The following is a 17,207-nucleotide window of genomic DNA, read 5'->3' on the forward strand; positions in this document are numbered from 1 at the left end:
AATTTGAAATGACTAACTTGGGATTGTTGAGATATTTTTTGGGCATAGAAGTGAAGCAAACAGAAAATAGCATTTTTATCTCTCAAGTAAAGTATGTGGTAGAAATTTTGGAGAGGTTTAAAATGCAAAATAGCAAGTCCGCACCAAATCCAACTGTTATAGGTTTGAAGTTGAGCAAAGAATATTGCAGCAGCAATGTCAATCCGACATTATACAAAAGCATGATAGGCAACTTGATGTATTTGACCGTCACTACGCCGGATATAATGTATGCAGTGTGTTTGGTGTCAAGGTTCATGGAGACACCCAAGGAGATACATTGGCAAGAAGCGAAAAGGATTTTGAGGTATGTCAATGGGACAAAACAATATGGCATTTTGTACACAGCAAGAATTTATTTTAGGCTGGTTGGTTACACTGACAATGATTGGGCAAGTAGTGTCGATGACAGAAAGAGCACGTCAGGATATGTTTTTCATTTGGGTTCCAGAGCCATTTCATGGGCCTCCAAGAAGCAGACAATATGTCATTATCAACAACATAAGTTGAATATGTCACAACAACAGCAACAGCGTGTTAGGAAATTTGGATGAGAAGGATGTTGAGGGATCTTCATCATAACCAAGAGGGTGCGACAACTATTTTCTGCGACAACACCTCAGCAATTGCATTGTCAAAGAATTATGTCTTCCACAAGAGGACCAAGCATATCGATGTTAAATATCATTTTATTAGAGAGTTGATTAACAATGATGAAATTGTGTTGCAACATTGCAGGTCACAAGAACAATTTGTTGACATCTTCACAAAGCCATTAGCATGTGAAAGTTTTATTTATCTTAGAAACTATTTGGGAATTGTCAATGGCAGCAATTGTGATTAAGGGGGAGTGTTGGAAATAATAATCCCAACCACCACAATAAATAGCCTAACAACAGCCATACTTGTCAGACGTATTTTTGCAGGTTGCGTCTCTATTTGAAGATGGAAGGACTGAAGCCAGGCGTGAACCATTCTAAAACACAACAAGGAATTTAAAGCAGTCAATGTACTTTGGTAAATAGATATGGGCAAGCATTCATTCAGAGACTATTTCCCACACTCCAGAAACCCCTGTGTGATTCTGATTACACTCAACAACAAAATCATATTAATTACTTTGTTGTGTCATGAATTAAATGTAAAATCGTATGATAATTTATATATGAATGTAAAACTCATTTTGCAATATGTTGGAGGGTAAGAGAGTAAAAAAAAGAGAGTGCAAGTCTCTGAGGAGAAAATGGTGGAGCAAATTTTGGTGGGCGCGTGAAAACAACAGTTATTGTGTTTTATGGTGTGTTATTCCATGTAAGTGTAAATCACCATAAAACATTTGTTTTTACTTGGTGAATGAGCCGAAACCTCATGTGAATGTATTTTCATGTTTTAGAATTCAATACTAAGTTTTTATTGGGTTTATCCAACCTTATCTTGTTTTACTCTCAGTTTTTTCCATGAGTAAATTTTGCATCTTTGAGTCTCTGTAATAGATCTGCAAAATCCAGGTCCACAAAATCCAAGTCTGTGAAATTATCTTAGCAGTGCGCGAAGGTAGCTGCGCGAAATCAGCTCCTCAGTGTGCAAAGCTAGCTGCGTGAAAGTAGCTTCCCAAAAATCACAACTCTCTACCCCTCCGCGAAAATTAAATTTCCTAAATTTTTTTCTAACACCTCTTTCATGCCATATCAACTTTAAGAGAAATTATTTGGCATAAATCACAAGATAAATCATTTGTCGACACGTTTCGAACCAACAAGTGTGGTTCAAAAATATATGTAAATTGGAAAATTCAATATCCAAATCCTCTTTAATATATATTTAAAATTTTTAAAATGTTAATATATATATATATATATATATATATATATATATATATATATATATATATATATATATATATATATATATTTCAATATTCATTATTAAATTCCCATAATATTTGAAACCAACGAAACAAAAGCAAATCGTCAATAAAATCAGAGAAGTAACAATAGATTTTGTTGTGATTCGAACTCGAGGCCAAGGATGTCTTTTTCACGAACTTTGATGTTGAGCCAAGAAACTCTGGTCGGGTAGCCGGATTCACCACACCGGTGGATTCAAACTAGCGACCCGGAACTCCATTTTCCATGGACATTGACATTAAGTTGGGTATCTCTGGCCAAGTAGAGTGACAACTACGAATTAGCCAGTGAAGATTTATGCAGGTTGATCAAAGTGTTCAATGGGTTGAACGGTTAATTTAAGGTTGGAAAGAACATAGACGCATTGAAAACTATAATCATTATAACCATGCGTTGGTTTATTCATTTCTATATTTATTTCTATGAAAATAAACTATGGTCAACCATCCTCAACCATGGTTAAGGATGGTCAATCATGATTAGCCATGGTTGAATTTCATCAATCATGCTCAACTGTGATTAAAATATCTTTCATCATGATCACCTATGATGGTCAACCATGGACAATCATGGTCAACCACGGCCAGCTATGGTCAATGATGGTCAACCATTTTTTATAAAATTGAATATTGTCAACGATGGTTAATCATGGTCAACCATGGTCTAACACTGCATTTTGACAACGAATGTCTCTATATGAAAATCAACAATGATCAATCATGGTTAATTGTCGCATTGTGACAAATATTATCTCGACATGAAAATCAATCATGGGTAACCATGGTCCAATGCTCCATTGTGACAAGAATTGTCTCAATATCAAAATCAGCCATGGTCAACCAAGTTTGTTTTAGGGTTTATATTATTTATTTTAGCATTTATATATCTTAGGTTTATAATGTTTATCCGTAGAGTTTATTATTCCCTTGGATTTATAATATCAAACCCTTAGGTTTATTAATCAAAGGATTCATATTCCTAGGGTTTAACATTATTAACTTAGGCTTATGATCCCTTGTGTTTTTTGTATTAATCCCTAGGGTTTATTATTCCCTTGGGTTTATAATATCAATCATGATCACCCATGTTTTATAAAGTTCAATAATTGTCAAACATGGTCAACCATATTTTATAAAATGAATTCTCGTGAACCGTGGTTAATCATGGTCATCTATGTTCCAATGCCGCATTGTGACAAAAATTGTCTCAATATGAAAATCAATCATTGTCTCAACCATTTTCCAACGTTGTGTTTTGAAAAACAATGTCTCAATATAATAATCATGGTTAACCATGGTCAACCATGGCCAATCATGGTCAACCTTGGTTTAATATTATTCCCTTGGAGTTTTAATATTGATCCCTTGAGTTTATTATTCTGTTGGGTTTATAATATCAATCACTAGGGTTTATTATTCCCTTGGGTTCATTATTTCCTTGGGTTTATTATATCAATCATGGTCAACCATGGTCAGACATGCTCCTACACCACATTGTGACAAAGAGTTCATATTCCTAGGGTTTAATATTATTCCCTTAGGTTTATAATACCTTGGGTTTTTAGTATTAGTTCATAGGGTTTATTATTGTGTTGGGTTTATAATATCGGTCCCTAGGGTTTATTATTCCTTTGGTTTTATAATATTGATCATGGAGAACGATGGTCAACCATGTTTTATAAATTCAATCATCGTCAACCATATTTTATAAAATCAATCATGGTCAAGCATGCTCCTACATCACATTGTGATAAGGATTGTCTGAATATAAAAAATAATAATTGTTTGAACCATGGTACAATGTCACATAATGAAAAATATTTTTTCAATATGATAATCATGGTCAACCATGATTGACCGTGGTCAATCGTGGTCAACGTTAGTAAACCATGTTCAACAATGTTTTATAAAATCGAAAATTGTCATCCATGGTCAACATGGTCAATCATGTTCAAGCGCCACATTGTGACAAAGATTGTTTTGATATGAAAATCAACCATGGTTAAGAATGGTTAATTATGGTCCAATGTTGTGTCGTGACAAGGATTGTCTCAATACGAAAATCAACCATGGTCAACCATGTTTATTTTAGTGTTTATAATATTTATCTTTGGGTTTATATACCTTGGGTTTATAATATTAGTCCCCTGGGTTCATAATCCCTTGAGGTTTTAGTATTAATCCCTTTGGTTTATTATTCCCTTATATTTATAATAGAAATCCCTTGGTTTTATAATATCAATCATGCTCAACCATGGTCAGATGTCGCATTCTGACAATGATTGCCTCAAAATGAAAATCAACCATGGTCCAAAATCGCATTGTGACAAGATTGTCAAGATATGGAAATCAATCATGGTCAACCATGGTCCAACTTCGCATTGTGACGAGGATTGTCTCAATATGGAAATAAACCATGGTCGACCATGTCTATTTTAGGGTTTATAATATTTATCTTAGGGTTTATAATTTTATCCCTTGGGTTTATAATATCAATACGTTAGGTTTATTAATCTAACGGTTCATATACGTGGGGTTTAATATTGTCCCCTTAGGTTTATAATTCTTTGGGTTTTTAGTATTAATCCCTAGGGTTTATTAATCTCTTGAGTTTATAATACTGATCGCTACAGTTTATTACTCCCTTGGGTTTATAATATCGATCATGGTTAACCATGATCAACCATATTTTATAAATTCAATCATGGTCAACCATCTTCAACCATATTTTATAAAATCAATCATGGTCAACCATGCTCCAACGTCGCATTCTGACAAAGATTGCCTCAATATGAAATTCAATCATTGTTTCAACCATGGTCCAACATCACATTATGACACATATTGTTTCAATATGATAATCAAAGTCAACCATAATCAACCGTGACCAATCATGGTCAACCATGTTCAACCATTGTTTATATTTAAATCAAACATTGTCATCCATGGTCAATCATGGTAAACCATGGTTAAGCATGGTCAAACATGGTCCAATGTTGCATTATGACAAGGATTGTCTCAAAATGAAAATCGACTATGGTCGACCATGTTTATTTTAGTGTTTATAATATTTATGTTCGGGTTTATATACCTTGGGTTTATAATATTGTCCATTGGGTTTAATATTATTCCCTTGGGTTATAATATCAATCATCGTAAACCACAGTCAATCATAGACAACCATGATTGAATGTCGCATTGTGACAATGATTGTCTCAACATGAAAATGAATGATGGTCAACCATTGTCCAACGTCTCATTGTGAAAAATATTGTCTCGATATGAAAATCAATCATAGTCAAGTTGGTCAACCACGGTCCAACATTGCATTGTGACAAGGAATGTCTCAATATGGAAATCAACCATGGTCAACAATTGTAAGACATGTTTATTTAAGGGTTTATAATATTTATCTTAGGTTTTATATACCTTAGGTTTATAATTTTTATCCCTTGAGTTATTATTCCCGTAGGTTTATAATACCAATCCCTTGGGTTTATTAATCTAACAGTTCATATTCACAGTGTCTACTATTCTTCCCTTAGGTTTATAATCACTTGAGTTTTTAGTATTAGTCCCTAGGGTTTATTATTCCCTTGGGTTAATAATATTTATCATGGTCAACCATGTTTTATAACATCAATCATTGTCAACCATGATCCAATGTCACATTCTGACAAAGATTATGTTGATTTGAAAATAAATCATGGACAAGCATGGTCAACCACAGCCTAATGTCCATTGTGACAAGGATTCTTTCAGTATGAAAAACAACCATGGTCAACCATGTTTATTTTAGTTTTAATAATATTTATCTTAGGGTTTATATACCTTGGGTTTATAATATTAGTCCCTTGGGTTTAATATTATTCAACCATGTTCAACCATGGTCCAATGCCACATTTTGACAAAGATTGTCTCAATATGAAAATCATTCATTGTCTCAACCATAGCCCAACATCACATTATGACAAGGATTGTCTCAATATGATAATCATTGTCAACCATGCTCAAACATGGTCAATCATGGTCAACTTTGGTCAACCATGTTTTATAAAATCAATCGTGGTCAACCATGATTAATGGTGGTCTACCTTGGTTAATCATGGTCAACCATGATTAATGGTGGTCTACCTTGGTTAATCATGGTCAACCATGGTTTAACGTCACATTGTGATAAAAATTGTCTCAATGTGAAAATCAATCATTATCTCAACAATATCGTCAATTATTAATTAATTAATAATTTATACCATTATGCACACAAATAAGACGAGAAATTCAATCTCCCAAAGTTATGTGAGATGGCATAATTTACATTCTATCGTAGCACTTTTGGATTTTATAATAAATGCCTCTCGTTAAAAAACCTTCAATTTATATACAACAAATGAAAGCTTTTAGTGTACACCGCTTATTGGGAAGTATTCTAAATTTTTTTACTTTTTATACCATTCTGCCACAAATAAGACAAGAAATTCCATCTCCCATAGTTATATGAGATGGCATAATTTACACTCTGTCCTATCCTTTTGGATTCTATAATAAATGCCTCTCGTTAAAAAAACTTCAATTTATATACAACTAATGAAAGGTTTTAGTGTACATCGCTTATTGGGAAGTAAAAGTTGTGATCACCAAGCTAACCTAGGATTTACTTGAAGATTTAGTCCATCTTCATTCATATGTAGTCCGAATGAAGGACGATATCTCACTTCTATATCTTTAACAGCTTCAAATTTGAAGAAACTAATGAGGACAGCAGCAACAATCTTCATTTGCATGTACGCAAAATCTTTACCAAGACAAATGCGAGGTCCTGCCTGCAAGCCAAAAATAAAAATTATCCATTTTGAAACATGGTCAAAGTTATCTTTCTCAGTATATTAACTACAATGCATAAACCAGGCCCACTTACATGGAATGCAGTGAATTTGAATGGTGATTGAGGCTGAAAGATTCCATCCTTCAGCCACCTTTCGGGTTTAAACTCCTCAGCGTCGCTGCCCCAAAGATATGTCATTCTTCCCATAGAATAAGGAAGATAGCACATGATATCACCTTTCTTGATTTTGAATCCATTTGGAAGGATATCGTCAGAAACTACATACTTCCCATTCTGCAAAATGTTTTCAATTGTTGATAAGCTATATTATTTGTTCTTTCAACTGAACTGAACTAAACTAAACTAAAATGGTATTTTATAGTCCAAAATTCATATTCAAACTTATCTCTGTCATGAGAGAAAATAGTTTGGGCAAACACAAAGAAGCAACGTAAATATGCATGCATTATATCCAATCCTCTGTTCCATAGAATGAAAAATTGGAAGAGGGGATATCTTGTTGAGGAGAAACAAGCTTAGCACCATACAATTGCTCATGGAAAATAGACATTCGACAGAATGTTAAGTTTACCTAAACGCCAACCAAAACATACAAGTGTCTTACCACAGGAACAGCAGGGTATAAGCGCAAGGTCTCCGATAAAGCCGCATGAAGGTAGTGCATCTTATCCAATACTGTATGTGTCAAGCTTTCAGAAAACATAGTTAAAGATTCTTCCATGGACACACATTCATTAACCTTGATCAGGTCATGAACTTCTTGAAGAATCCGTTTTTCAACATCTGGGCTTTTGCAAAGCGAGTGAAAGAACCAACAAAGGGTAACTGCAATTGTGTCCCGCCCAGCTATAATGAAATTCAGAACAATATCGCGCAGATACCTGTCAGAGTCAATCTCTGGAATCTTCTCAGTTGATGAAATAAAGCGAGACAGTAAGTCTGGTTTTTCCTGTAAATATTTTTGAAGCCAGAGACAGAGAAACAAGGTCATGAGTACCAGCACTAGCACACAGTGAATATGTAGAAAAGGAAAATCAAGCATTCACTTGTGAGATTTGGTTCAATTCAAGACTAGAACTGGGGAGGGTATTCTCTTACATAGTTATTTTGCACAAATATCTCATGTCTTCTGCTCTGAATGAGCTTGTAGACAAAATCATCCACCTTTTTCATGCTTTTCTTGAAGGTAGCCTCTGACCAAATGTTGAAATATCTTTTTAGTTTCCAAGTAATGTCAAAATAACGCCACAATAGCATAGTATTTGCAGTCTCAAAATCCTTTGCGAAAGATGCCTCTGCTCCAGAGTTAGAATTTGTTAAGCTGTTCACCTCGATCCCAAAGGCCACTTTGCAGATTGAATCCATTGTTAACCTTAGTAAGAGATCCTATTGACATTCATCCATCAGAGTATCGGCACTGTCAATTCCTAGCATGATTATTTACTCTGCTATCTTAGTTACTTTTTTCCCCATAAGAATAGGTAATGGTATTCTCCATAACAATTGGGTATTATTATTCCAACTGGTATGGGTGGGAAAAAATAAAAATGGGACAATATATGGAATCTAAATGCTTTCTCGCAATAACTGTTTCTTATGAAAATGACCAAAATGTACTGCTTTATATGAGTTACGTTTCCCTCAACCATCATTACAACGTCTCTCTTTTCCAATTATCCGTTAAAATAAGTGCAACGTCTCTCTTTTCCAATTATCTGCTCCGCTAAAATAAGTGCAAGAGGAACAAGAGAAAACAGGAAATGCAATTGTAGCTCAAGATTTTACAGATGATGATATATGTGGAGGATTTAAGCTACCTGCATCTCTACCGTTTGTTCTGCTTTACACGCTTCGAGTAGAACTTTGGAAAGTTTCACTGCATTCTCTCGGAAAACAACACTGTTGAACTCCCTCAAAATTCTGGTGGAGAAATCTAAACTAGCCAACTTGCGTTGTTTTCGCCATTGTTCTCCATCCACGCTGAAAATACCATCCCCCAAAATGTCTTCCACAATTTCCTGGTTGAACTTTCCCTTTCAAACGAACAGGCAAATTATGATATATTACAGTCTGATCTCTAGGAAGCAATAGATAATATAGTGAAAAGAATATAGTAAGAGCTACTGTGATTAAAAAAAATATAGGAAAAAATAAACTGAGAGCTACTGTGGTAAACAAATTATATAGTAAGAGCTAAACCTTGACATAGTTTGGAAAATTAGATCTGAGCATGTGCTCCACATTTGCAGGCTCAGTGGTACAAACGTAACTGAAGGTAGGATAAGCTATTGCGTAAGTTTTATAGCGCTTGTGGTGATGAGCCAGAAAATCATGTAAGCGATTAAAATTGAAAATGGCATTCACCATAGTGCCAGCCACTGGTGGATATAGGTCTCCATTCCTGCGTTTCATTTTGAGTAGAATCATCAGCAGCAGTACAGTTGCCAGAGTTATAGCTGCTGCTCCATACTCCATGCTTAATTGGTGGGGAGCCATTAATCCGCAGCGAAATTCCAGGCAAATGAGTCAATTTGCAAGTACATGTTATGGACGTCTACAAAAGGGTGTTCTTATAGAAGGAGGCGATCAGCATGCTCTCGCTTCCCGTGTGTTTTTCTTTAGATGCAGCCTACATCACAACGGTCATCAGCCTGAATTTTTTTAGCTGTTGTCGGAATTCAGTGTTCCAAACAGCATACTATAGCTAGGACAAAGGAGCTCTTAAGATTTTTACCAGAGCCATTCAGGGTTTGGAAAAGTAATTTGCGTAATGATATGGTTGGTTTGGAAAAGTACTTTGCACGATCCATTTAATAATAATATAGCTGGTTTGGAAAAGTACTTTGCACGATCCGTTTAATAGGGTTATTAGTTGCAATTAGATATGAGATATAATTTATTTTTATTTTTTATATAGTGGGAAAATTTATCATAATTTAGTTGTCAAACCAGCTGTGATAATAGTTATCTCGAGCTATTATACTTAAATGATTAGTCACCTTTATTAAAGGAAAACCACACATGAAACCATGTCACATGTGATAACCAGCTGGTGGTTAGTAAGGGGGCCAAACTTTCACTCAGGTCAGATGCCTCTCGGTCTTGGACTTTTAACTTGTTTCTTTATGTCCAAAGAAGATTAGTATTTAGCCAAAAAAAAAACAATTTCAAGACATAAATAATAAATAGAATTTATCCAATTCATTATTTGGTTTTATTTGGTTTTATTGATTATATCTTTATTTAAAATAATCAATAAATATTAATTTTTCTAATAACATAAAAAATCAAATAATAATAATGTTATACATTATCTATATAAAAATTATATCTATATATATATATCATTACATTGTAAAAATCAATACAAAATTATTTTACATAATTATTTAACTCTCTTATTATGATTTCTATTTATTTTATATAATTAATTAGTTTCTTCTTATTAAAGTTATATCTATATATAGCATTACATTGTAAAATCAATACAAAATTATTTTGCATAATTATTTAACACTCTGATTATGATAACCAAGAAACAACAAAAAGAACTCAAAAGCTCGTAGCACACCGACCCATTGGAAGAAAAAGACATCAATGTGGAACCTACAGAGAACCAGACAGAACCAGACTCTTAAATGAGACAGAAACAACCTCAAGAAGTGAATGCACCAACTACTCATTTGGGGCCGCACATTTCAGATCTGCATCAAGAGTTACAAATGGAAGTAAGTGGCATCAAACAAACCCATGGATCAGAGGGCTCGGAATCTGACAAAGAACTTCAATTGATCCCAATGGAAAACCAGCTAGCTTACACCACACGTGACTTTGGAGGATGGAGAAGAAGAAGGGAAGAAAAGTTTAGGCTAGCTGGAACTTATTTTTTTCTGTTATTCTATCTCTGTTGCTTCCTGTCATTACAGGAACAGTCATCTGTTATTTTGTGTTATTTCTCTATTTTCTGCCTGTCATTATAGGAAAAACCATCTGCATATGCCTTTGGCATCTACAAAATGTAATTTTATCAATATGAAGAAAATTAAGACTTTTTTCTATGAAAAAAAAAACACTATGATTATGATTTCTATTTATTTTATATAATTTATTAGTTTCTTCTCATTAATTATACTTCTCTTTAAATCAATAAATAGTTATTTAATGATGATATTAAAAAATAAATAATAATAATGTTATAATATATAGTGTTAACTACAATATTTATTAATGATAGATATTAAAAAAATAAGCAATAATATTGTAATATATAGTCTTGATTATGATATTTTGTATAAGGAATTAAGACTTTTGTGATCCATAACATTGTTTAGATAATCTTCGGCAAAATCACATAATCAATCTTTTGTCGACGTGTTTCGAACCAACCAGTGTGGTTCATCGTCAGGACAAGTTGAAGAACTGATCTGGTTTAGCTTGATTAAATAGAGTATGCAGAGACTCCAACGGCTATATTGTAACGGCTAATTTTGACCTGGGGATCAAAGTCAAACCCCTGATTTTACTATTAATAGAAGCATATAATTTATTAGTTGAATAAATATTTTTATTGTTTAAATATAATGGTTATTATATCTTTATATTTATTAAATAACCAATATTTATTATTATCCCTAAATTATTTATGTGTATTTAAATAATTTAGGGATAATAATAAATATTGGTTATTTAATAAATATAAAGATATAATAACCATTATATTTAAACAATAAAAATATTTATTCAACTAATAAATTATATGCTTCTATTAATAGTAAAATCAGGGGTTTGACTTTGATCCCCAGGTCAAAATTAGCCGTTACAATATAGCCGTTGGAGTCTCTGCATACTCTATTTAATCAAGCTAAACCAGATCAGTTCTTCAACTTGTCCTGACGATGAACCACACTGGTTGGTTCGAAACGCGTCGACAAAAGATTGATTATGTGATTTTGCCGAAGATTATCTAAACAATATTTTGTATAGTTGAAAAAATGATTAGAGAATTTATTTTTCAATGACATTTTCAATTGATAGTGTTCCAAGGCTTTTTTTTTTTTTTTTGGGATAGTTTAGAGAAATCACTATTATCCCTTTTATAAAGAATCTATCTCCCCAAATAACATGTTGTACTTAATAAGAGATAACATGTTGTATTTATATCAAAGATATTACTATATAGTGGCTTCAAGTAATAAATTTTCTTTATATATATTTATATATATATATATATATATATATATATTTATTTGTTATTATCTTTTTTATAGAGAATCTATTTCTCAAAGTAACATGTTGTATTCATACCAAGGATATTATTGTAGGGCCACTTTATATAATAAATTTCTTTCACCTCTAACACTAGGCACCTAGTGTCCAAGTATAAGATAAATGTCGTGAAAAAAAATTCTTTCAAAGATTGCTTCAAGCCCTAGCCAAAACCACTCATGGATAAAGCAAACATGACATAAAGATGAAAGCCACCATGGAAATCATTGGGGAATCAAGAGAAATATCACTCTCTAACATAATATGAATATTAAAAATGATTTTGTTTAGCTTAAATTTCCAACAAATGGCTAATTCCTCCACGTAGTATGAGGGAGATATTGTTGAGATGTTGTCAAATAAATTTAATAAAATAATACTTACATTAACATATTAAAAATTCAAAATACTAATAACAAAAAAAAATCAATGTTGTTCATAAATAAAATACTTCAACTTCCATATTAATTTTATAGCACATTTCATCTGGAGAGATAAAGTAATTGGAAGTAAAAACAACTTAATTTACTCAAAAAAGGAGATACCTAATTCATTCACTATTTAAAACTGATTTCAAAATTGCATGTGAAAATAATATTATTGACATTACCTAATGCGTGATTTATTCCATGTTCATTTGAAATGTAACATTTAAGACAAAAATATATTAATAACAAAAACATAAATTAAAAAAATTATATTTGTAATTCCTTCAATGATTAATATAAAGTTGTAAGATATATATGTAGCCATTTTAAATAATAATAATAACAATATATTATGCAAAAACAAATGGAAATGAAAATTTTCTTATATTTAAAACAGTTTATTAGTGTGTCCCAAAAAACAACTATACATCATTCTTAACTCTATATCTACCAAAATTTAAAAAAACCCAAATCTCTTAATGTGCGAAAACCTAGGATTCATTTATTGGTTTCTTCCCTAGCATTATTCTACCTTAACCATATAATTCATTATAGGAAAGTTAGCAACATTTATCCATTCCCTTATTCAAGTGCATATAAGAAACAATAAAGGTGTCTAAAATTTCTTACTTAAGTCTTTCCATGGTTCTAAACTATAAAATGAATATAATTAACATATATTTATTTCTAGGCAACCATATGTACTTATCTAGATATCAGAGAGAATAAATTAAAGAATTTCATGTTCCCCCAACCATGAACTATTCTTCTCCGTAGTTTTTCTGAGCACTACTCCTCCCTCTGAGGAAGAAAATCACAATAAATCTTCTTTCCATATATACATATCAATAAATTAAAGGCTTCCATGTTCCTCCCAACCATGAACTACTCTTGTCATTAGTTTTACTGAGCTCTACTACTCCCTCCCGGAAAAAAATCACAAGAAATTTTCTTTTCTTTCACCTCCTTAACACTTAAAAGTCTTCTTCTAATTTTTGGTTTGAGGTTTAGTCTATCTTCTTTTCTTTCACCTCCTTAACACTTAGAAGTCTCCTTCTAATTTTTGGTTTGAGGTTTAGTCTTTATCTCCCACTTGTATCTTTTAAGTTTGACTTCCTTTAACTGTCACATTCCCTCTTACAGACGGTCCAACCATGACATTTATCTCCAATCATGAAATCTTTAGTGGTCTATCTTTTCTAATAACTTTCTCTTGAATGAAAAAAAACAACATTTTTCTTCTTTTGTTCAGGCCTCTTCTTGAGCATAACTTATTAAAATTATTTTACGAGTAATTAAAAATCTAATCTCACATGATATCCTTTATCTTAATTTATTTTAGAAAACAAACACACAAAAAAACTATAATTTCTCATTATATTTATTGAAATAAATATTTACATTATTACATGATGCTACTTGTCCCACTTGAAACTTGACTTTCAAACCACAAATTTAATAAAAAAGTGAAACTTGACTTTCCAACCCAAATTTAATACAAAAATTGAAACTTGACTTTCCAACCACAAATTTAATATAAAAGTCATAATTTTTTTTACCAGAAAAACATGATCACACCTTGCCACTTTCCCGCTTGAAACTTGACTTTTTCGACACAAATTCAATATGAATGAAAAACATTATTACACCATGCCACTTGTCTCGCTTGAAACTTGACTTTTCCGACACAAATTTAATATAACAGATATATTTTTTTTAATTAAAGCATTACTACATCATGCCACTTGTACGAATTGAAACTTGACTTTTCACCCACAAATTTAATATAAAAGTCATAATTTTGTTTTACGAGGGGCTGTTAGAATTAAAAACATTATTACATCTGCCACTTGAAACTTGAATTTTCAGCCACTAATATAAAAGTCATAATTTTTTCCTAGCAATGTTAATTAAAAATGATTTTGTTGTGTTTAAATGGTCCATAAATGGTTAGTTTCTTAATCTAGTGTGATGAAAATATTATGTAAAAGTTACATTTAAAAATAATAAAATAATATTTAGATTAATATATTAAAAAAAATTAATAATAACAAAAATCAATGTTTATTATAAATAAAATATTTCAATTTTCCATTTTAATTTTATCTCAAAATTAATTTACATTTTACTAAAAAAGAGATACCTGAAAAATAACATGTAAAATACATGATTAAACTTTTATTATGTCTTGATTTTTTTTTTAAATTAATGGAATAAAATATCTTTATATATAATATTGAAATAATATTCTAGTTATTAAATATTATATATGAATTCCATATTAAAAATATAATAAATTACACATTATTTTTCTTTATTTAAATTTAATATGAAATTATGTTATTTAATATATATTGAAATATTTTATTTATTAATATATATCTATATATATATATGAATTACTCATTATTTTTCCCCCTTGGAAAATTCCTAATTTTATTCATAACATCAAATTACATGTTGTAGATGCTAAAAAGCATATGCATATGGTCTGTTCCTGTTTTCATAGGAAACAAACAAAAACAAAAAAATATAACTACTATTCTTTTCTCCATTTCTTTTTTTTCCACCTTTGGCGAACCTCTAGCGTTGGGAGTGGTCGTTACAATGCAAAGCTGATTTTCACTTGTATGAATGGGAGAGTCTTTGTCAAAATCAGATCTTTCTTATCCATGGGTTCGCTCTATGCCGGTTATTTCCATTCATGTTAGTTGAGATTCCTGGTGCTACAAAGGGTTGTTGGGGTCTTTCTCCTCCTTTAGTGTGATGTTCTCGTCCTTTTGATCCTCTGTTTCTTTGTATTATGTTGTTTCTGCTTTTTCTGCTTCTTGCACCAAGGGGGTTGTATATTGCCATCCTTTTGGCCATTTCTATTTCTTCTTGTTCCATTTTGGAGTTTGTTTTGTTTTAGGACAGGCATTGTGGACGTGTCCTGTTTGGAGACATCCAAGGCATTAGAAGGTTGTATTTTCATAGTCTAGAGGTAGTGTCCACTGTGTATTATTGAAATTTAATGTTATGCTTTCTAGTAGTCTCTCACTGAGATCTACTTCAATGCATATCCTGGAAAAAGTAAATATCCCCCTTGTAAGTCTATCCTTGTCAATCCTTAGGAATTTTCCCAATGCATTCCCTATGGCGATTAAAACATTGTGATGCCAAAAGTGTAACGGGGGGTTGTGTAGCTTGACCCAAACTGGCATCTTTGATACCACCATTGTGTTGGCGTCGAATTCCGGAAACCAAGGGGTCGTAAAGAGTCATGCATTTCCCCAGAACCATGGTCCCTTATTGAGGATACGTTCCCTTTCTTGTACTATTTTGAATCTAAATATGAAAAACCCTTTGGGGAATAAGTATATTTCATAGTTTGGTGACTAGGCATCATAAATCCATTGGTGCAGAACATCAGTTTTAGGCCAAAACCCATTAAATCTACATATAACTGATTTGGAATAGAGATATGTGTACAGGTCCTTTACCTTAGGCATTGCGATGGTGAGAGTAGGATTCTCATCTTTTTGTTCTACAATGTAGGGCCCTTGTAACTCGGGTAGTGTTGCTGATTTGGTTTGTGCTTTTCCCTTACCTTTGACTGCATCCTTAAAGGATCCTATGCTTTTTGAGCTCGTTCCAGCGCATCCACCCCACAGACGTAGGTTAATCACGATGGTCAAGTCTGTGGTAATGCCATAATCCTTGAGTGTGAGGTTGTCTTCTAAACTGTGGTCTGAGTAGATCATATTTCGCTGGCATGTTGGTATACCGAGGTGGTTTTGGATTTTTACCTTAGCTCTTGAATCCGCCTCCCCTTCCAGATCCTCTAGCAAATACTCTTTCCTTCCAGTGTTTTAATCAAGATTTGTATCGGATCTTCGTCAGTAGAGTGTGGATATATCTGAGGAGGGGCTCGATCTGCTGCCCATGTGCCCAGAAATGACAGATCTAAGCACATCGATGCTCTGTCTGGGTCTTTCTTTTCCAGATCCTATTCTCAGTGTGGTGGTAGGTCTGTGTAAGGCGCGCCCAGACAGGTACCCCATAACTTATCTTGTGCTCTCGTGACCATCGCAGAGGATTCCCCTTTCCCTATTGTCACAAGGTCTTCTAGCCAGTGGTAAACAGAGGAGATTGGTCTGTAGACGACCAGATCTGGCCAACGTATTAGCCGATCTACCTTATCGCTGCCCACATTGTTTTTCCCTTCACCTAATCTATAAGGAGCGTCGCGATTCAGATAGGGGGGAGGTCCTCCGTGGCCGTTGTGGACGTCTTTCTACCATTGAGGTTTCATACCCGGTTTTTTGGTACCGACATGCGATTTCCTACTTTCCTACATCATTGTCCACAACTGCTATTTTTACATGAACGCCCTTGATGCCTAGATCTGTGGGCTAGAAAATGTCCTCGACCAACTGTATTGAAAAAAATGCAATGCCAGAGCCATCACATAACAAACCCAGTGATTTTTGTGTTGTAGGCTAGTCCTGATACAGAAAGGCGATTAACTCATTAGGCCCTTTGCCATTCTTATTCTTTTTTGCGAGCTCGAAGATGCCTTTCGGCCGTTTCCAGAGGGAGACCCAGAATAGCGAGACAACCCCATCTGCCAAGATCAGCATGACCGGGTCTGTGCCATAGCCCGTTGCTTAGTTTTGCAGTGATGAGGTCGTCCAGTATGTCGCGGCCTATTTGTTTTCTAAAGATTCATAAACCCTAGTTG

General features: G+C 33.1%; 1 protein-coding gene across 1 annotated transcript; it reads right to left on the minus strand.

Moving 5' to 3' along the window:
* Positions 1–6,406: 6,406 nt before the first annotated feature.
* On the minus strand, positions 6,407–9,525 carry LOC149195101 (cytochrome P450 704C1-like). The gene is made up of 6 exons (XM_089408221.1): positions 8,991–9,525; positions 8,609–8,824; positions 7,890–8,177; positions 7,396–7,740; positions 6,864–7,064; positions 6,407–6,768 (listed from the first exon to the last, which is right to left on the minus strand). The coding sequence occupies exons 1-6, from the start codon at positions 9,285–9,287 to the stop codon at positions 6,580–6,582; spliced, it is 1,536 nt and encodes a 511-aa protein (XP_089264347.1). The 5' UTR covers positions 9,288–9,525; the 3' UTR covers positions 6,407–6,579.
* Between the last annotated feature and the right edge of the window lie 7,682 nt (positions 9,526–17,207).

This window comes from Pinus tabuliformis, chromosome 2_2 (genome assembly GCF_031772625.1).
Source record: "Pinus tabuliformis cultivar Carrire ecotype Pingquan chromosome 2_2, CPIR1, whole genome shotgun sequence".
NCBI lineage: Eukaryota > Viridiplantae > Streptophyta > Pinopsida > Pinales > Pinaceae > Pinus > Pinus tabuliformis.